Here is a 21,219-nt window from a genome sequence, read left to right as displayed (position 1 = left end):
TTCACCCATAAGAACGTTAACAACTTGGGTTTGGGCGTCGGGTTAGTAACCCTCCCCTAGAAAAAACAGCCTACTATGAAAAAACGAAAGAAAAGAAAAACAAACCCCTCTAAAGTTAACGAACCCCGCAAACGTTTTAAGGACCATCATCTGCGAATCTGCACCTGGAATGTTCGTACTCTTTATAGAGAAGGTGCAGTCTTCGCATTGGCAGACGTACTTGAAAAGTACAAGGCCGATATTACTGCCATACAGGAAATACGATGGATTGGGAAAGGCGTCACAACAACACGTAAAGGTGACGCACTGTATTATAGCTGCCATGACGTAAAGCATGAGTTTGGTTGCAGATTCGTAGTTAGTCGGAGACTAAAACATCTGTTATCCAGCTTCACTCCAGTGAATGAAAGACTTGCTGCAATTCGAATAAAAGCTAAATTCTTCAACATTAGCTTTATTTGCGCTCATGCTCCCACTGAAGAAAAGGACGAACAGACCAAAAATATATTTTACGAGCGCTTAGAAGAAATATATGACCGTTGCCCTGCCCATGATATTAAAATCATTCTAGGCGATTTTAATGCCAAAATTGGAAAGGAGAATATCTTTGGCCCAACAGTCGGGAAATTCAGTCTCCACAGTGAAACATCTGACAATGGAATGAGGCTGATAGACTTTGCAGCTGCAAAAAACATGGTAGTTAGCAGTACCAGATTTAAGCATCTCGATATTCATAAGGGCACCTGGCTGTCTCCAGATCAAAGAACAAGTAATCAAATTGATCATGTTGTGATAGATGGAAGACATTCATCGAGCGTGTTGGATGTACGATCGTTCCGAGGCGCAAACATTGATTCCGTCCACTACCTTGTTGCAGCAAAGGTACGTACCCGTCTAAACGTTGCAAATAAAGCACGAACAGACACAACGCGGAAGTTGGACATCGATAGGCTGCAAACACAACAGATAGCCACAGCATATTCCACTCAACTAGCTCAATTGCTTAATGCGAGCACTCCTTGTCCCGATAACATAACAACACAATGGTAAAATATTGCCCACTCCATGCAAACAGCCGCAAAATCCATACTTGGATTCCAGAGACCTCCACAAAGGAATTCATGGTATGACCAGGAGAGTCGTGCTGCTGCCGAAGAGAAAAATGGAAAAGCGGTAGTGTGAAAAAATCGAGATGTACAGGAGCCAGAATGAAGTCCGAAAATTCTACCAAAGAGTGAAACATCAAACAGATGGCTTTGGTACAGGCACATCCTCCTGTAGAGACCGCAAGGTAATCTGGTAACATATACAGATAGCGTGCTCAGGATATGGAAGGAACATTTCTCCAATCTGCTGGTATCCAATAGTAATACCACAGATCCAATCCCAGAAGATGGTATAGAATGTATACCGCCCGACCAAGAAGGTAAAAACATCAATCAACCGGCTGAAGAATAATAAAGCAGCAGGAGCCGATGGCTTACCAGCCGAGCTGTTTAAAACCGGAGGCGACGCGCTGATAAGGTGTATGCATCAGCTAGTTAGCACCATCTGGCAGGAAGAACGACGATTGGAACCTGAGTATCCAGTGTCCCGTCCACAAGAAAGGAGATAAGACTGTATGCTCCAAATATAGGGGCATACGTTTTCTCCCTATTGCCTATAAGATAGCGTCAGGGATATTGTGCGAACGACTAAAGCCAATGGTCAACGAAATAATTTGACCATACCAATGTGGCTTTAGACCTGGCAAGTCCACCATTGACCAGATATTTACCCTGCGGCAAATCCTGGAGAAGACCCAAGAGATGCAGATCGACACATATCACCTTTTTGTCGATTATAAAGCAGCATTCGACAGTCCCCTCCGATCAAAGGTATTCCATGCAATGTCTGAATTTGGTATCCCCGCAAAGCTCATCCGGCTTTGTAAGATGACATTAACTGATACTAGATCCTCAGTTAAAATTGGAAAGAACCTCTCCGAACAGTTCAGTACCAAAAGAGGTTTCAGACAAGGAGACAGCCTTTCGTGTGACCTGTTCAACATTTTGCTGGAAAAGGTAATACAAGATGCAAATGTCAAAAGAAATTGCACAAATTACACCAATAGCCACATGTTACTGATGACATAGACATCATGGGACGATCAGTAAAGGAAGTAACTGATACTTTTAGGAAGGTCGAAGCAGACTCTGCGAAAGTGGGTCTGGCGGTAAACGGCGAAAAGACCAAATTGATGGTGTCGACGCGTAAAGCGTCCATAGAGCTCGGACCAACTGTGGAAGTTGGTACCTATAATTTTGAGGTAGTTAAAGACTTCCATAAACACAACAAACAATATCAGTTGTGAAATAAGAAGAAGATTTGTATTGGCCAATAGATGCTACTATGGTTTAAGTAAGCAATTTAAAAACAAAGCCACATCTCGTCAAACAAAAATAACACTATACAAAACGCTGATACTACCCGTGCTAATGTATGGCTCCGAAGCATGGGCATTTGCGCAAGCAGACATGGCAGTGCTTGGTGTGTTTGAGAGAAAAATTCTTCGAGAGATCTACGGACCAATCTGCGTTGACGGTGAATATCACATGAACCACGAGCTGTATCTGCTATACAACGACATCAATATTGTTAAACGTATCGAGATGCAGCGATTGCGTTGGCTAGGCCATATCATAAGAATGAGCGATGATGAACCCGCTAAAAAGGCGGACCGCTTGGCGGTGCACGCAGAATTGGCAGGCCAAGGAATAGATGGCGCAAACAAGTGGATGATGAGATGAAAAGGCGCGGTATTCCAGAGTGCGAAGCAACAAATAGAGAGAAATGGAGATCTCTTCATAGTTCGGCCTATAGAACAAATGTTCTGTAATGGGCCAGCTAAGTAAGTAAGTAAGACCTACCATAACATTCCGTGCAGTTGAGGAACTTTGGGTCGGTGAGGCTCGGATCGTTTTAGGTTATTACTCCTTACTATTGGGAAACCAATAGTCATACCAACATCAAAGATATTGCTCTGCATACAAACATCAATGCTTTTAGCTCCTACTGCCGATATGGTTATTGTATGGCATCTTTCTCGTTCCAAATGAAAAATACCATTTATGTATATGTGATCCATCCTGTTTTGTAGGAAAATGGTTAGGCCAAGGGAATTTGCCGCAGTCCGTGTTGATGCGTCTGTTGAAACTGATGTTATTGTGGTTGATCCCTGCTCCACAGCATGAATCTTCCGCTATTAGTTGGAATATTCGATTTTGTTATTTTATTTTTTTTCACAAACACAAACTAACAACTTTATTTTGTTTTTGTTATTAAATGTTATGTATTGTTGTTGTTCTGTATTTGACACGGTCCTGTACAGACATACAGATTTGCATTTACCTAAATTTGACAGATGCGACTACCTTTTATTATTCTACCATGAAAAAACTTGGGGCTGGATTCTTGCTCTATGAAAATTTAAAATGAAAAATATTTCCTTTATAGTTTTCATTTGATTTTCTCCTTTATAAAAGTCTTCATTTCGCATTTTCATAGAAACGGTATTGAGCCCCTGAAATACAATTCATTGCAAAGGAAATGGTTTATTTTACGAATGAAAACATTTAAATAAGTTTTGATCGCGGATTTTGTGTTTGAAATGTGATTTTGTACTCAACGTATTTGGGTAATACGGACGCTCAGAGAGCCTTGTTGTGGTAGAAAGGTGAAATATTTGTGTACGTCCCGTCGTTAATTAGGTACAGCAATAAAGTAAAAACTTCAAAATATTAAAATTGTGATAGCTTTTTGGAATAACTCTGAAGGCCCCCACTCATTTATCAGTCTGTGCCGCCAGTCCGATGAACCCTTTCTGTATGTGTGACTGACAAGTGTGTAGCACGAACCATCAGTCAAGTCTAAAAATCTTGAATTTCTCCTCCAAAAATTAATGAATTCTACGTTTTTAGTGTTCCTAAACCAACATTATTTTCTGTTTTTTCAAAATTGTTTCTTGACAATTTGAAAATAAACACAATTCACAATATCAAAGTTTTTTAGAAAATGTATATGAAAATTATTAACAACCAAACAAAAATAAAACAAAACAATCAGTTTTTAATCACCTATCTGCTCAAAATATGATCAGAAGATACATAATTTTAATCACTTTTCAAACACCTGCATGACCCTTTTTTGATTAAGCATTTTTCAATCTTCATGAAGATCAAAATGTGACAATAAATATGGAAAAATAGTCACATTTTAAACGTCTCAATGATTTATTTGTGACTGCTGCACATTTGTTGTTGTATTACAAATTGTACTTTTTTTAATCATTACAGGGAGTCACTTTCGAGTCCCTTTCTGATCATACAAGCGACTTAATCAGTTTTTGATCACCAAAAGGATTCTAAAAAGAATCCGCAATGTGATTTTTGAAAAAACAGTCTTCCAAATGCTATCTGGGGATAGGTGAGTGCCCAGCTTGATATTTTACCTTAAATGTCACATATATTTATTTAAAGCTCAGATGGTTTAGTTTCATTTTCAAGCTCTATCCTTGGAATATATCCAACAGAAGCAGAAATATGTGACATGGAAATAAAATTCCATAAATTGGAAACTGGGATATCCCAGCGTATTTTTCAACATCACAAGGATTTTACCAATTTTGGTAATGTAATTGGGAACATTTTAAAGCTCAGAATGTCTTCATTGTTGAAAAGCATCCGACCAAAGCTGAGATAGATACTCGTCAGCGCAATTCAAATAAAACATTTGGAAAGTGGGATGTGCGCCAAACTATTTTGCATCATAATAAAGGTAATATGTTCCTCATCCATTGACGGGCTTTCCTTTTGGAATACGACTTTTTGAACTTTGAATTTTTGTCCACATAAGTTGTTTGCCCATTCAGACTCTTGAATATTATCCAACCATCACCAAAGTCAATATGCTTCTTCCTCTCTGGGAGCCCTTTTAACCACCAACATTTCGTGACGATCCTATCAAAATTGCAACCTATAGTGTGATTACAAACAAGTAGGAAAGCGTTAAGTTCGGTCGGGCCGAACTTTTTATACCCTCCACCACAAATTTCAGCCATCTCGGTGTGATAATGAGGCCAAAATCTTCAAAATACCGAAAATCGGAAGATATCGTCCTATGGGGACTATATCAAAACGTGGACCTATATAAACATTTTATGGTAGAAATGTTTCTTAGCCTCTGGAAACACAAAATACAAAGTTACAACCGATTCTGTTGTCAAATAGGACTAATACATTCAAAATATATTAAAATGACGCGTACTTTATATGGGCCGTTATATGGGGGCTATACCAAAACGTGGACCTGTATAAACCAACTTTGGTAGGAATGTTTTTTGGTCTCTGGAGACACAAAATAACAAATTACAACCAATTCGGTGGTAAAATAGGACAAATATCTTAAAAATTTCTTAAAACGACGACGCGTCACGCGTCATTTTGTATGGGGGCTATACGAAAGCGTGGACCTACATAGCTCGCTTTCAATTCCAAAAGTCCTACGTACATATAATAGATTTTCCCAAAATTTCATCCACCTACGTCAATCCGTTCAGACGCTAGAGTGATTTCCACAGACGGACGGACATGGCTATATCGATGTAGAATTGCACGCTGATCAAGAATATATATAGTTTGTGGGGTCTACAATGATTATTTCGAGTAGTTACAAACGTAGTGACAAACTTAATATACCCCCATCCTATGGTGGAGGGTATAAAAAATTGATAAATGGATGCATTACCGACTTTTGCGATATCTCCGTTATTTGGACACCTACGATTGCCCGGCTAGGCAACATCAAATTTTCATCGGTGGAAAAATAACCCTAAGTAATGTTGGCGACATTTCCTGAGTATTTCAGCCACGTAAAACTTCTCTACAATTGGTGTCTGAGGACACGCCGTTTGGACTCGGCGATAAACTGTAGGTCCCATATCATTGAGCTAATATGATTCAGGGTGCACTCATGGATGGGATGTTTGTGGAACAATTATTATTGTGATATCTTTGTTGTTTAACCACCTACGACAACCTACTTTACATCGTTAGGAGGGTGGTATTTTCTACTTTCATTGTCAGGTTTTACTTTTTACTTTTGGTATACCCCTTATAGAATCTGAGATATTCGCATTGGAAAAAAACGTTGACTTTGTTCCAAATAAGTTTTTTCCCATTAACACCCAAAATTTGGTGACGATCCGATCAAAATTGCGACCTGTAGCGTGATTACCAGGTTTCGATGGACAGACGAACGGACGCACATAGCCAAATCGACTCAGCTCGTCGAGACATTCTTTTTGGTATATAAAAGTATGGGTCTACGACCATTATTTCGATGCGTTACAAACTTTTTGGCTAAAACCAACTTATAATACCCTCCCCACATAGTGGTGTAGGGTATAATGACATCCCCATGTTTACGTTTACAGATGATTGCACTGTGAGGGGTCTAAAGTGGAACTAGTTACTGTAACCCAGAAAATCGATGAGTTTCCGATGCCAAACTAGTTCATCTTGCTACCTTAAAGCAGCGCCGATCAGAGAAATACAAACAAAACTAACGCATTTGTGTGAATGTATGAGTGAAAAAAATCAACAACCAAATGATGTTTTTTTGTTTGTTTTTGTTCACGCACAGTGTACGTGAGGGAAAAAAGCAAATGCAATGATAACTTAGAGGGATCGCTGAGTATACTGCCTTTGTAAAAAAGCGCACCCTGCCTTTTAGAGTTATGTATTAGTAGATTTGAGATGAGTGAGTGACTAAAAACCAGCTAAAACCCGCAGACAAAACGTCTGAATCTAGATTCAGATGTTTTGGATAAATGTTACGCACGGGGTCGCTGTTAGTCAATTGGTATTGGCAATAGGTGAACGAATAGAGCTAGAATCTTGAAATAAGGTACGGGTCGATATGTCTGTGTACAACGATGGTACAAAAAGGGATGGGGGTAGATGGCTTGCAACCAACAGATTGTGCTTTTGGAAATTCGTAGTACAGATGTATGGAAATATTAAACGAACGTATTAAAAGGTACTAATTAGTACCACTAGCAATTTTGTGCAATCGGTTCTTGGTAAAGAAATAGAGCTAAATGAGAGAGAAATAGAGGGTTGAGAAAAGGTTGTGATTTTGGATATTCGTATATCCCTTCTCAGGGATACTGGTCGATGTTTGTGTGTAGGGTTAAGATATGAAGGTGTTTTTCGAAAAATGTAATACGAGCGTACAAAAAGGTACTGAGTAGTATTAAATTTAAAACACTGGGTGAACGGAAATAGTTGTTGTTTGTTTAGCCAAACCTTTTAGTGTAATTTTGTTCTATGTACTGTCATATTCAACAGAGCATAATCATAATGTTTGTTATTTTCAAATTTGTTTCAGTGAAATAAAATGTGGATTTGATTACACACAAAGTTAAAGACAAATATGGGAGAAAGCGACAACGAAGACATCAAGAAAAAGAAAGGAAACTCTGATACGAAACCGACAACCAAATCCCAATCGCAGGATGAACGCCATGACATTGGAACCAGAAACGGTAAGGCAAACAAATTTTCAATAAAACAAGTTGAAATAACTTTGAATTGAATTTGGACTAAAATTATGTACATTTAAAGTGTACTTATGTATATATGTATCATATTTTAACTTTCAGGCGATATCGGCATGGAGAGGCCACGTAATCGCGTTTCCTCCTCATCATCCTCGTCGACGGTGGGTGGCGGAGGTGGTTCAAGGGATGAGGCCCATGCGGAAGCCGCCGATACGAAAGAGACGGTCAATACAAAACAAAAACACGACTCAAAGGGACATTCGACACTTCTGCCGACCAAGGAAGGTCTGAAAGTTAAGGAGCCGATACGAGTTGGTTTCTATGATATTGAAAAGACCATTGGCAAAGGAAATTTCGCCGTAGTTAAATTAGCAAGACATCGTATAACTAAAAATGAGGTAGAGACTTGTCAAAACTTTAATAGAATAAAACAAAATAATAGTTGACGTAATAATCTTTCGGTTTATTAGGTGGCGATAAAAATCATCGATAAATCTCAATTGGATGCAACAAATTTACAAAAAGTCTATCGTGAAGTGGAAATTATGAAACGTCTTAATCATCCCCACATTATCAAATTATATCAGGTAAATATCTCCATTCTAAATACGACTATATTTAATGATAGAATTTCATTTGCAGGTGATGGAGACAAAAAATATGATTTATATTGTGTCTGAATATGCTAGCCAAGGTGAAATATTTGGTAAGTATATAAAAATACTAGTAGAGAAGTATCAGTGTTTGGACGTAGGAATTTGTCGACAAAGTGTTGAGGAGTGCACTGGAAGGAATGGACCGACATAGTCCACTTTGGAAGTTGATCTTTTTTTGGGAGACTATCCTTTCGGTTTATATATCGCGACCACCAGTCATTTCAATAACAGGAAGCATGCACATACCCTCGAAAAACATTATATCGCTTTATACAGGACCACAAATAGAAGCTTCTGTAAAAATTTCCAAAGGATCTATTATCTATGCCAGGCTAGAAATATTACGATGTGCCAAATCGGTTACTCCCTTCGAGAGTTATCGTGAGCAGATGTAACCACAGATCTACTGAAGTTAGTTGAGTAGGGTTGGTTGGACAGTTGAAAAGATGCAGTGTGTCGTGAGGACATGTGCCGCATGCTGGGCATATGTTTTGCACGGTGTCATCAATCCTCGGAATCCAGACGGCTGCTCCATCCCGAGCATAGCTGTCGCGGCAGCTGACGCTATTCAGCTGGCATCTTCGATTACATCCCTGTGAATGCCATTCAAACCCGCTCGATGTGCTTGCTGATCAGGGACGTACGCAGGGGGGGGGGGGGGGGGGGGGGGGCACGGGGGGCCCGGGCCCCCCCCGAAATGGTTTGGTCGAACAAAATTTATTAAGCAACTGTAACCAATTATTAAATTTTTTCTTTGTCATAAACATTTTTTATGTTAGGAGATTTCAAATGAAAACTTATATATCTATCTTATATATATGAAGTTTCTGTACAGGAAATGTACATCAAGTCAAGTTATGTCAGATTTTTTTTCAAATTTTTTGTTTGTATACTCCTTTTGGGAGAAACTTCCAATGAAATCTGAATAACGTTTTCATGCCACATCATTCCACTATTAAATACGAATTCCGTAATGAATATGCTCCATATTTGTTATGTCTTATTCAAGCTATGTTGAGGTCTCGAGGCTTTACACTCATCCTGAATCCAAAATAATTCAGTATGTGGGAATGGAAGTGCATGAAAAATGTCTATTGGACAAAATGTATGAAGCGTTCTTCCTGGACTATATATTGAAAGCCAATTAGAAATTTGTTTCGCTGCCTTCACCAACATTTTTTTACTTGTTGCTAAACAAGAGGAGAAAATTATGAAGAAAAATGAATTTGTGTTCGTCAAAAACTGCTAAAATCTGCTAAATGTAGCATACTCACTTGCATTTTTCCCTATAATTGCACATATCGCTCATTTATATTTTAAAAAATCAAGTTTCGAGAAAAACGCGTTTTAAGTTGCGGAATGAAATTTGACTTCCCAACTTAAAATGGTTAATACACAAAAAATAAAATAACTATTGGGATCATCTTTTGTACAGATTTTGCCAGATATTCGTGCTAAATTTCTGTGCAAGATCAAGCATGATTCGAATTGTTTTAGTTCTTTATAACCTCAAAAAAACCTTTTTGTTGATTTATGCCAAACTCCTAGAAAACAAGCTGTAACTCGTTGATTTTTAGAGATATCAACATGAAAATTTGACACAAGATAAAATAAATGTCGTAGAAAAAATAGAAATTGCTAACTCAAAAAACCCGTTTTTTTATTTATGCCACTCTTTGAGTAAATGAGCGATATGTTTGGACGGACAGACCGTCCGTCTGTATCTCAGTTGTCTGGAAGGCTGGAGCGCATGATAACTTTCGAACGGATCAACCGATTTGGTCAAAGTTTTGGATCTCGTAAAGAAAAAATTTTCGCTAAAATGGTAGTAATCGATTCGATCTGAACTTTGCACATCGCAGTATTTCTTCCAGAAATATATCGAACCCAAAATTGATTATATCGGTCCAGTTCTTCAAATAAATTTTTTTTCCAAATGTACAACAAGTTCCAAGAGAATATGTGTGGCCAACATCAGTAACTATTCATAGATGAAAAAAAAAACAAAAAAAATATCGCCGGAGGAATTTTCAAATAAATCGCGATCAAAGTTCACATTTTTTGGGTTATTTTAGGTTTTCACGATTTTGCGTGGGAACGACAAGTCCTATCGAAATGGGACTAAAGAAAATGTCAAAGAGGATTTTCACTGCTACAACATTTTCCTTAGTTGCCTTTCGATAGGACTTGCCGCATCCAGCAAAATCCTGAAAATCTAAAATGAACCTAAAAATGTGAACTTTGACCGCGATTTATTTAAAAATCCCTCCATCTATTTTCCCAGGTGTAAGCCGTTTTCAACTAAAGTTAGTTAAGGACTCCATACATGACATTTTTGTATAAGGAGGCGATACAGTCAGTGCATTGTCCCAATTTGAACTTCTATATCTCAAAAATGGTAAAACTTAGGAAAAAGTAGTAAAGGCCAATCGTGTAGAGAATTTTTACAGCTACAACATTTTTAGTCCCATTACGATAGGACTTGCAATTTCCAAGCAAAACCGTGAAAACCTAAAAGGCACCTAAATATGTGAACTTTGACCGCGATTTATTTAAAAATCCATCCAGCGATTTTTATACCCTCCACCATAGTATGGAGGGTATATTAAGTTTGTTTTTCCGTTTGTAACGCATTGAAATACTCATTTGCGACCCTATAAAGTATATATATTCTTGATCAGGGAAAAATTCTATGTCGATCTGAGCACGTCCGTCCGTCTGTGGTAATCACTCTAGCATCCACAAAAATGGAGATAGGACGCTGAAATTTTGGGAAAATGCGTCTTTTGTTTGCAGGCAGGTCAAGTTCGATGATGGGCTATATAGGTCCACGTTTTGGTATAGCCCCCATATAACGGTACCCCCCGATTTACGGTATTTTGACGTTTTTAGCTACATTTTCCGACCGATTTGGCTATAATTTGACATTTAGGGTTCTTAAGTGTCAGTAAACATATATAACAAAACTTGTGGACATAGGTCCACGTTTTGGTATAGCCCCCATATAACGGTACCCCCCGATTTGCGGTATTTTGACGTTTTTAGCTACATTTTAAGACCGATGTAGCTATAATTTGACATTTAGGGTTCTTAAATGTCAATAAACTTATATAATAAAAGTTGTGGACATAGGTCCACGTTTTGGTATAGCCCTATATAACGGTACCCCCCGATTTACGGTATTTTGACGTTTTTAGCTACATTTTAAGACCAATTTGGCTATAATTTGACATTTAGGGTTCTTAAGTGTCAGTAAACATATATAACAAAACTTGTGGACATAGGTCCACGTTTTGGTATAGCCCCCATATAACGGTACCCCCCGTTTTGCGGTATTTTGACGTTTTTAGCTACATTTTAAGACCGATGTAGCTATAATTTGACATTTAGGGTTCTTAAATGTCAATAAACTTATATAACAAAAGTTGTGGACATAGGTCCACGTTTTGGTATAGCCCCCATATAACGGTACCCCCGATTTACGGTATTTTGACGGTTTTAGCTACATTTTTAGACCGATTTAGCTATAATTTGACAATTAGGGTTCTTAAGTATCAATAAACATATATAAAAAAAGTTGTGGACATAGGTCCACGTTTTGGTATAGCCCCCATATAACGGTACCCCCCGATATACGGTATTTTGACGTTTTTAGCTACATTATCAGAACGATGTAGCTATAATTTGACATTTAGGGTTCCTAATTGTTAATAAACTTATATATTAGAAGTTGTGGACATAGGTGCACGTTTTGGTATAGACCCCATATAACGGTACCCCCCGATTTACGGTATTTTGACGTTTTTAGCTACATTTTCAGACCGATGAAGCTATAATTTGACATTTAGGGTTCTTAAATGTCAATAAACTTATATAACAAAAGTTGTGGACATAGGTCCACGTTTTGGTATAGACCCCATATAACGGTACCCCCCGATTTACGGTATTTTGACGTTTTTAGCTACATTTTCAGACCGATGAAGCTATAATTTGACATTTGAAGTTCTTAAGTGTAACTAAACTTATATAACAAAAGTTGGGGACCTAGGTCCACGTTATGGTATAGCCCCCATATAACAGTACACCCGATTTACGGCATTTTGACGTTTTTATCTACATTTTCAGACCGATTTAGCTATCAATTGACATTTAGGGTTGTTAAATGTCAATAAACTTATATAACTAGTGGACATAGGTCCATGTTTTGGAATAGCCCCCATATAACGTTACCGCCCGATTTCAGGTATTTTGAGAATTTTACCAACAAGTTTTAACCGAATTATCTGTAATTTGAACATTTGACATTTGAAATTCTTAGTGGTCACCACACCTCTCCACCAAAAATGGTCAAGAAAGCCCCCATATAACGGTACCTCCCGATTTTCAGTAATTTGATGATTTTAGCTACAATATTAAACCGAACTAGCAGTAATTTGACATTTGAAGTTCTTAGTGGTCACAACACCTCTCCATCAAAAATAGGTCCATGTTCGGATATAGCTCCCATGTAACGGTACCTCCCAATTTTCAGTAATTTGGCAATTTTAGCTACAATTTTTAACAGAACTAACTGAAATTTGACATTTGAAGGTTGTAACGATACTTCCCGATTTTCGGTACTTTGAGGATTTTACTTAAAATGTTTAACCGAACGTAGGTCCATGTTTTTGTATAGCCCCAAAACAAACCTCCCGATATTCCGTACCTTAGCTTTATTTTTTGGACGAACTTTCTGTAATTTGAAATTTAAAAGTCAACAAAAATTCTGCAACAAAAATTGTTCATTTAAGTTCATAATTTCGTATAGCCCAGATACCTCCGAACTAGCTGTTAATGACATTTGAAGTTCCCACGTTATGTACCGATTTTCGATATTTTGAGGATTCTAGCTAAATTTTTTAACCGAATTAGGAGTTATTTGACATTAAAGGCTCCCATCAAAAACTGTCAACATAGGCCCATGTTTTATTATAACCCCTATATAACAGTACCTCCCAATTTCTAGCCCACCAAAAATTGTCAACAGTTAGATATAGGCACCATAAACAAGGGCCTCCCGAATGAAGCATTTTATGTACATTTTCTGACATTTTAACGTACTCACTTAAAGTTGGGGACAGGAATGAATATTTTATGGTGGAGGGTATGAAAAGTTCGGCCCGGCCGAACTTAATGCTTTTTTACTTGTTTTTCTTTTTTTTGGATTTTTCTCATCTATGAACATTGTAGTTTCCGAAACTGCAAAAACTTCCCAAGTGTAAGCACCTTTCAATTAAAGTTAGTTAAGTCGTTCTTTAACATTATACCAAAAGTAAAGAATGCAGCCGGAACAACAATCATGAAAATTTTCGACTTATATTATTTTGTCACGACTTAGCTAGAGTTTGCCAATTGGTTTCTGAGATATTTGATCGACCATGCTGTGGCTTAGTCCAAACATGAGTTTTGTAGTCTCAAACAGTACTCTGAAAAGGATTTGGAGTCTATGAATCGTAGTCTGTATCGTCCGTTTTTAAATTTCTAAAGTTTTTAATTAATCAAATTTGGCGTTTTTATGGCATTAAAGAATAGTTTATTCTTAGGTTATCGACACAATAGCTAGGTATAGAAGTCCAATCTGTGCTCGCAGATACGTGTTATTCTTCTTTATAGAAGTCGTATGGGTATTTCGATATGTAATTAAAAAAATGAGGCGTTATGTTCGGGTCGAACTATACCCCTATACCCTATAACTCCTGTATAACTCAATTCGTCCTACTCGCGAATATAGTTAAGTAGGGATTGGATTAAAACGTGGATATATTTTAACCACTTTCTGCATGGAGGCTCTTTCACAAAAAGGAATCCCAAAATCTGTATTACAGCTGATATTCTAAAAATTAGATTAAGAGCTTTAAAATACTGAAAATCTTGCGATAGCAGAAATAATGGCAATTCTCTGTACTTTTAAAATGCTGGGATATACCATAACGTTGACCTATAGTTTTAATCATATAGGTCCAAAATACAAATCCAAAATACTGAAAACGGGGCGCAACTTTTATATGGCGACTATACCAAACGAGGTTTCAATTTCAATTCTAAATATCTTATATTTAACTTATATTTAATACTCTGTAAAAAGTTAAAATTGTATCCTAAATATTGTGATCTTTCTCTACTGAATTTTTATACTTTGTGTCAATATTTCATATAAAATCAACAGCTAAACCTTAAAAAAGCTTTACGTAACCCTACACACCATTTTCAATTTTCATGATTTTTGGTCAAGTTGGGCCCCCCCCGAAATGAAATCCTGCGTACGTCCCTGTTGCTGATCTATGGGTTCTTTCTTGTAACGTTGGACCTCTATTTCTAGATCATGGGTGGGGGTCTTATCCACCATATGGTGATTAGGATGACTCTCACGGTGACACCCAAGTAAGTACTGCAACGAAAGCATGTCATTGTGTTGCTTTACTGGAAGATTCTTTGAATATGGTCCACTGAGGACATGAAGGCACTCTGTTGCAGTTCTCAGGGTTTGAATTTTTTTGCATCGTGCCGCATAGCTTATCACAGACATGTGCTTCTGGCTAGGGATTTGATCTTTATTCGATCTGTACGATTCGCCGTTGCTGGAATCCTTGTCTGGTACACATTTTGTATTTGTAGCTTCCGTGTAGATAGTCTTGTGGACTCCTGCCTGACAAAAGTTTAGGATTTCAGTGCCTTTATAGGAAAGCAAATTTCACACCTTTGCTTCTTTCTGGAACCACAGTTTTAAGGTTATAACAAAGCGTCTTGCAATGCTTGCTGATTTATATTTCCATTAGCTCGTTGACGCTGCATTATCATCCTGCCAAGGACAATCTGGACTGCTGTTGGATGAATCCGTGCTACTTTCGGGACAGTCAGGTATCGCTGAGCTGGTAAGTGTGGACACATTCGTCTCCATTTTCCTCTTTCGCTTGGATGGGTGGATTGTTTTTACACCAGGATAGGAGAATTGCCGCAGGTGCAACCTATGTGGCCCTTGCGCTAAATTCGTAGTTTGTTGTAATTTGACATACACAGCAACTCAAATCGAAATAGTGAAAAATATTTTATTGCCAAAAGTAGCCTAACAGGTCGATCTTGTATAGACCTTAACCAAACTATTCCGACGTTTCCTTATAATTCAATAAGCTACTACGTTTTTTCTAAGGCCATTAAACACCTTGTATGTTTATATGAATTTACAGATTATATAGCAAAATATGGAAGAATGTCAGAAAATGCTGCACGTTATAAATTCTGGCAAATATTGTCAGCTGTGGATTACTGCCACAAAAAAGGAATTGTCCACAGAGATCTTAAGGTAAGTTAATAAGATGTAATTCTAAACCCTGTAGAAGAAGACTTACACAAAATCGTGAGATACACTTAACACTCTCCGAATACATGAGTTCACTTTGTTTCACACATTTTGCACTGCCGTAACAAATGTCATTACCAGCGAATATCATTCTCTTGTTTATATTCCGAAGGCTGAAAATCTACTTTTGGACAATAATATGAATATAAAAATAGCAGATTTTGGATTTTCCAATCATTTTAAAGTTGGTGAATTGCTTGCAACATGGTGTGGATCACCGCCATATGCCGCACCTGAAGTATTCGAGGGAAAACAATACACAGGTCCGGAGATCGATATATGGGTAAGTAAGAAGTTAATAAACAGAGATTATAAAAGTTACACTCGAGTTACATATATGTATAAACATTTGTTTTAGTCTCTCGGCGTGGTGTTATATGTCTTGGTTTGTGGGGCTCTACCATTCGATGGTTCAACATTACAAAGTCTCAGAGACCGGGTGCTTTCTGGACGATTTCGCATACCATTTTTTATGTCCTCAGGTATGTGCTCGCTCAACACATCAGAATTTTTGTACCTGAATGTTTTTTTGTATTAATATTACAGAATGTGAGCATTTAATACGACGAATGTTGGTACTGGAACCATCACGCCGTTACACAATCGATCAGATAAAATTACACCGTTGGATGTGTCCCGAAATATTGGAATTGTCGAATATAGCCAAATTCAATGTCAACATGGACGGCACTACGAACATTGAACCCAACGAGGACATTCTTCGTATAATGTCCGAATTTGCTGGCATACCACCGGAAAAAACTCGTTCAAGTCTTAAAAAGAACAGTTACGACCATGTCGCTGCCATTTATTTACTACTACAGGATCGCGTCTACAATAAGAAAATGCAGCAGGAGCAGAAACACCTGCTGGGGAGTGCATCGTGCAGTACTGGCAGTACTGCATCCATTTCACTGCCAAAACATTCCAGTATAAGCAAACAGCATGCCCTAGCCGGTTCCACTCTCTCGCAGCTGTCTACGGTATCAACTGCTGCTGCAGCCCATCAATATTCCTCAAAGATGCTATATAAACAAACGAAATCAAGTTCTACGGACCAACATCATCGACTGAAGCCGGGTCATGTACTGCCAGAGGAACATAATCAAGTCTTGAGGGATCACTATAGCCTCATGTCGAGGCTAAGCCGACAGACGTTGTTGAGTGAACGCGGTGTTACCACAAATGCTGCTGAACATATGCTGCAGCCAAAGTTACAAGACAGCCAGCTGCGATACCAATTTGAAAGGCTGGGTCGAATGTCTCGACAAGATCTAAGCAGCAGCCAGCTGCCCATAGGTTGTTCAACATACGGCATAGACAATAATAAACACTCAATTTCCAATTTAAATTGTCGGGACATTGGCTCCTCAAATCACTGTCTGAATGGCGGCGTACCAATCACAACTCAAAGATACGCCGACGATCGTTCAATGCGTGAACGTCTCTTTGGGGGAGTGGGAACGCTAGGAGCTGCGAATTTCAACATCGAGGAAAGTATCCTAAAACAGAGTTCAGAAGACTGTAGGCTTTTGTTACAGAAGGCCACTGCCATATCCGAATCCAAAAACAATAAACACAAAAACAAAACGACTGATGCCAAACAAAAATCTGATACCAAGCTCAGTGATTCTAAATCTATTTCAAGCTCAACCAGTTTCGATTCTTCGCCACATTTAGATCAAAGTCTTAGTTTCCGCTTTAAAATGTCTGCAGAAGCAACAAAACTATTTGAAACGTTGCAAGAGAGTCCTTTGCCCTTGGAGGTAAGAGGAGATAAGTTATATTCGTAATTAAGAATTTCCATCGATTTATTTCTCCAGAGTCCAACCCAAGATATTGACAGCGAAACAAATCCAAGTGTGACAATTAATTTCAGCAAAGAACGCACGGTGTCACAATCATCAGAGAAGGATAAATCCAAAAATGGTCCTGAAAGTCATTCAACGTAAGTTATTCAAAAGCTTTTAAATCACATTTCACATTAGACTTCTCCGTTTGTTTTCAGCACCAATGGTAACGAAAAATCTTCAACGAAGAGTTCATCGAATAAAAAGGTTTCTGCTCAATGTAGTTCAAGTACGGATGAAGGTTGTGAGACGGACATGGGCAATGATGCCAAAGGTATGGAACATCGGTTAGAGTAGGGCAGAAGCTAAGTTTTTTGTTTAATGCAACTATTCGTTCCTTTTGCAGACACATCGCAATCTTCTACAGACTTGCGTAATCAACGTATACAGTCATATGCCAGTAGCAGTTCATCAAGCGGAGTAATCGGAAGTTACTCGAAGAGTCTTAGCCAAAACTTAAGCCGGGCTTCGTCTAAAAGCAACTGCTCAACATTCGAGAGCATTGATTTTAATTTAGTTACCAGCATTGATTTTGCCGGTAGCTTGCCATCGTGTGCGAGTAACTCTACCATTGCCGCTGCAGTATCGGGGACCAGTGGAAGTGCCACACCCGAGCAAACATCAGAAGGCTCCTTTTACAATAGCAATAATTCGTGCGTTTACATGCCCCCCGTTACAAGTACATCATCCATGTTGTCAACTAAATCTACTCCATATTCCGACAAACGATCTCCAATACATTTTCGGTATGTTCATGGAATAGCCTTGATTTGAAATATTGATTTCATATTTGTGCCATTTTAGGGAAGGTCGCCGTGCTAGCGACGGACTCGTGGCCCAGGGCATTGTTAGTGCCACGGGACCTATACACAATGGCTCGGCCTATGGCAGTTATCGTTACGATACACCGCATAAACGCAACGGTTGGCTTGAATTGCAGCAACTGCAACGCGAAGCTCACACTCTAAAGTCCAAGTACAGATCCAATCTGCCAATGGATGAATTCAATAATTGTCAATTTCAGCACAGTCAATTCTATACCCTGTCAAACAGAATACCTGCTATGGATTTCCATCCAACATATTCACCGCATTTGATGCGTGCCATGGAAAACATGGAAAACTTTCCCGAAAAGAGTGGTGTCCCTCTTCATCCGTCACTCTATCATTATATGCGCATGGATGCCGCCGCAAGTCCCTATCCGGGCGGTTTGCCTAGACAAGATCCCAATCTCATTCTTAGCCAGATGAACACTGGTACAGCCATGTTGCCGATGCAGAAACCGCCATTGCAACAACAGCTGTTGCAACATCGATTGTTGCAACAAAAACGTCAATTGTTTCAGAAGCAATATGCTTTGGAAGCCCATTTAGGTCGACCACATCATGTAATAAGGGAGCACAGCTACAAACTAAGTGGCCATGCGCCGCCTGCTCTGACCCCGGCATCTACACCGCCACCACCTCCCGCTATACCACACAATGATGACTTTGTGCAGTTACAAATGTATGAACGCAGCAATAGTAAGCTTCATCACAATTCCCTGGCGCCTTTGGCAGTCTACAATCATCATCAGCCTCATCATAATCATCACAGTGTTAACAGCTACATGAAGACCACATATATAAAACAACAATCCGCCGATGTAGCTGTAATGCCTCCAATGGGCCCAGGTCGAAGAAGTCCCAACATAAATCGGCATGCATCGGAAATATGGTCAGCGACGACAGGAGGAAATGTGAACGCAGGTGGAACAACGCCAATGCTGGACCATCGCAAAATGACACCCGTTAAGTTGGAAAATGGCGGTAGCCGAGGTTCGTCGGTATCTGCCCCATCACCTTCGCCATCTTTATTACCACCGCATGCATACCATGTAATTGTGAATCCATCATTTCTTTTATTTCATAATTATTAATTGATCGATTGTTCTTTTTTCCTCCCCTCCGTGTACAGCCATCGATATCGTCATGTTCAACAGCACCAACGTCATTAACATCTCCAGCACTAGCACTATCGTCCTCCTCATCACCATCTGCATCGTCTGTTGCTGTTGCTGGTCTAGCTTCAGCTTCGGCACCCGTATCATCCATCAATCCATCCACCTGTTCCTCCTCGTCATCCACTTCTTCATCATCATCATCATGTTCCACCAAAACGATAAACACAGCTCCTCTATCGAAACCACAACCAATTCAACAAGCATCAGCAACGGCTTCTTCACAAATAAATTTATACACACCGAATTGGCAGACTGTTATAAAACCGCTTAGCGAAAGTCCCATACTCGAAATTGCAGAGCATTTGGAATCGGTTTAAGTTCTATTTTTATTATTTATTCAATAATGCGCTTATTATCTATCTACAGTTTGTTTTATACATATACATACGTACTTTAAATATTTGAAATTTTGAATATTGTAAATATTTGAATATTGTACCACAGACAAATTTTATATATTATACAATTTTTACATACAGAAGTGCATATTCATTCATACATAAAGTCCTGTTTACAACATTCTAGGAAATTCTTCATTTAGGTTTTATACATTTCTGGGGAAATGTATATACATATGTATGTATTTTAGTAGCTTCCCAGTAGAAAGTGTCTTAAGCTGGGTACACATTGTCAGTTTTGAATGACAGCTTTGTTGTTGCTTGCTAGTGTGGCCGTACATTTTTGTCATTCATCATGCAACCACAAAATATTTTGTGGTTGCTCGACGGTTGGACAGTTATCGATAATTGCAAAAAATCGTCATTCAAAACTGACAATGTGTACTGTACTTTAAAGACAACATTGACGAATCGTTTAAGACAATGGTAACTCCTTGAAGACGCCTTGCAGACAGTAATGTGAAATCATCGACGAAATTTTCACACAAATGACCCAGTATTCGTGTAAGACAACTTGAGCGACAGGGTAAGCGATGTTTCTAAAACCCCCTTGCTATTAGTCACTCATGACCGAAATGAATTCTGCAAAAAGAAAATAACATCAACGATAGACACTAATATTGTGTTACCATCGAGCGTCATATTGGGATTTTCAATGTTTTCCATTGACTTCAGCTAAATACGCGAATTCAAAGAATAATTACAATTATTTTTTATGCAATATAATCAACTTATTTAACTTACCCTTTTCTAGTTAATTCACATTTTATAAACAACAAATGTTTCATTCGAGACGCGGCTTACGATTTTTATAAGAGTTCATTTGTTTGTTTGTTCATTTGTTACAAAAATATAATGTTATATTTGCATAAATATGTGTACAATTATTTCAAAGCACGCATTTTAGACATTTTTTGGGTGTGGTACCAAGGCACAATACAAGATATGGTCATGCAACTTGTCGTACATGCCAATTTCGGAAATTTCGTCGACGATACGTTGATGTCAACGAAGAGTCGATTTTCTACTGGGTTTGTATATTTTCTGTGATTTCCGTATAAATTACTTATTGTTTTAATCGGATTAAGGGCGCAATTGCTTTTTATGATGAATGATCGCTTAGCATCCGCATCCACGTGTGTACGCGATCCCTACGAACGTAACTAAATGATTATTTATTCCATATATTTTAGTATTTGTAGTTGGCATTTTTAGGTGGGAAATGTGTTGACGACATTAAATCGAGATAATTATGAGATCCAACAACAAGAATAACGTACAGTCGAACTTCTCTATTACGTAGCAGTTGGGGACCGA

General features: G+C 38.4%; 1 protein-coding gene across 2 annotated transcripts in view; it reads left to right on the top strand.

Moving 5' to 3' along the window:
* Sik2 (Salt-inducible kinase 2) overlaps positions 1 to 20,796 on the top strand; it is a 57,767-nt gene extending 36,971 nt beyond the window's left edge. For both annotated transcript variants that reach the window (XM_073978565.1, XM_073978567.1), the window contains exons 2-14: positions 7,429 to 7,585; positions 7,703 to 7,998; positions 8,071 to 8,187; positions 8,243 to 8,306; positions 15,480 to 15,595; positions 15,765 to 15,935; positions 16,011 to 16,134; positions 16,199 to 17,418; positions 17,476 to 17,600; positions 17,661 to 17,776; positions 17,849 to 18,248; positions 18,307 to 19,378; positions 19,459 to 20,796. In XM_073978565.1, the coding sequence (XP_073834666.1) occupies positions 7,474 to 7,585; positions 7,703 to 7,998; positions 8,071 to 8,187; positions 8,243 to 8,306; positions 15,480 to 15,595; positions 15,765 to 15,935; positions 16,011 to 16,134; positions 16,199 to 17,418; positions 17,476 to 17,600; positions 17,661 to 17,776; positions 17,849 to 18,248; positions 18,307 to 19,378; positions 19,459 to 19,821 (4,296 nt within the window). In that variant the 5' untranslated portion in view covers positions 7,429 to 7,473 and the 3' untranslated portion in view covers positions 19,822 to 20,796. The remainder of the gene's footprint in view (positions 1 to 7,428; positions 7,586 to 7,702; positions 7,999 to 8,070; positions 8,188 to 8,242; positions 8,307 to 15,479; positions 15,596 to 15,764; positions 15,936 to 16,010; positions 16,135 to 16,198; positions 17,419 to 17,475; positions 17,601 to 17,660; positions 17,777 to 17,848; positions 18,249 to 18,306; positions 19,379 to 19,458) is intronic.
* Positions 20,797 to 21,219: the final 423 nt, after the last annotated feature.

The sequence above is a fragment of the Musca autumnalis genome, unplaced genomic scaffold (assembly GCF_047663935.1).
Source record: "Musca autumnalis isolate F117 unplaced genomic scaffold, ASM4766393v1 scaffold_3, whole genome shotgun sequence".
Classification (NCBI taxonomy): domain Eukaryota; kingdom Metazoa; phylum Arthropoda; class Insecta; order Diptera; family Muscidae; genus Musca; species Musca autumnalis.
This window is presented reverse-complemented; position numbering and strand designations above follow the sequence as displayed.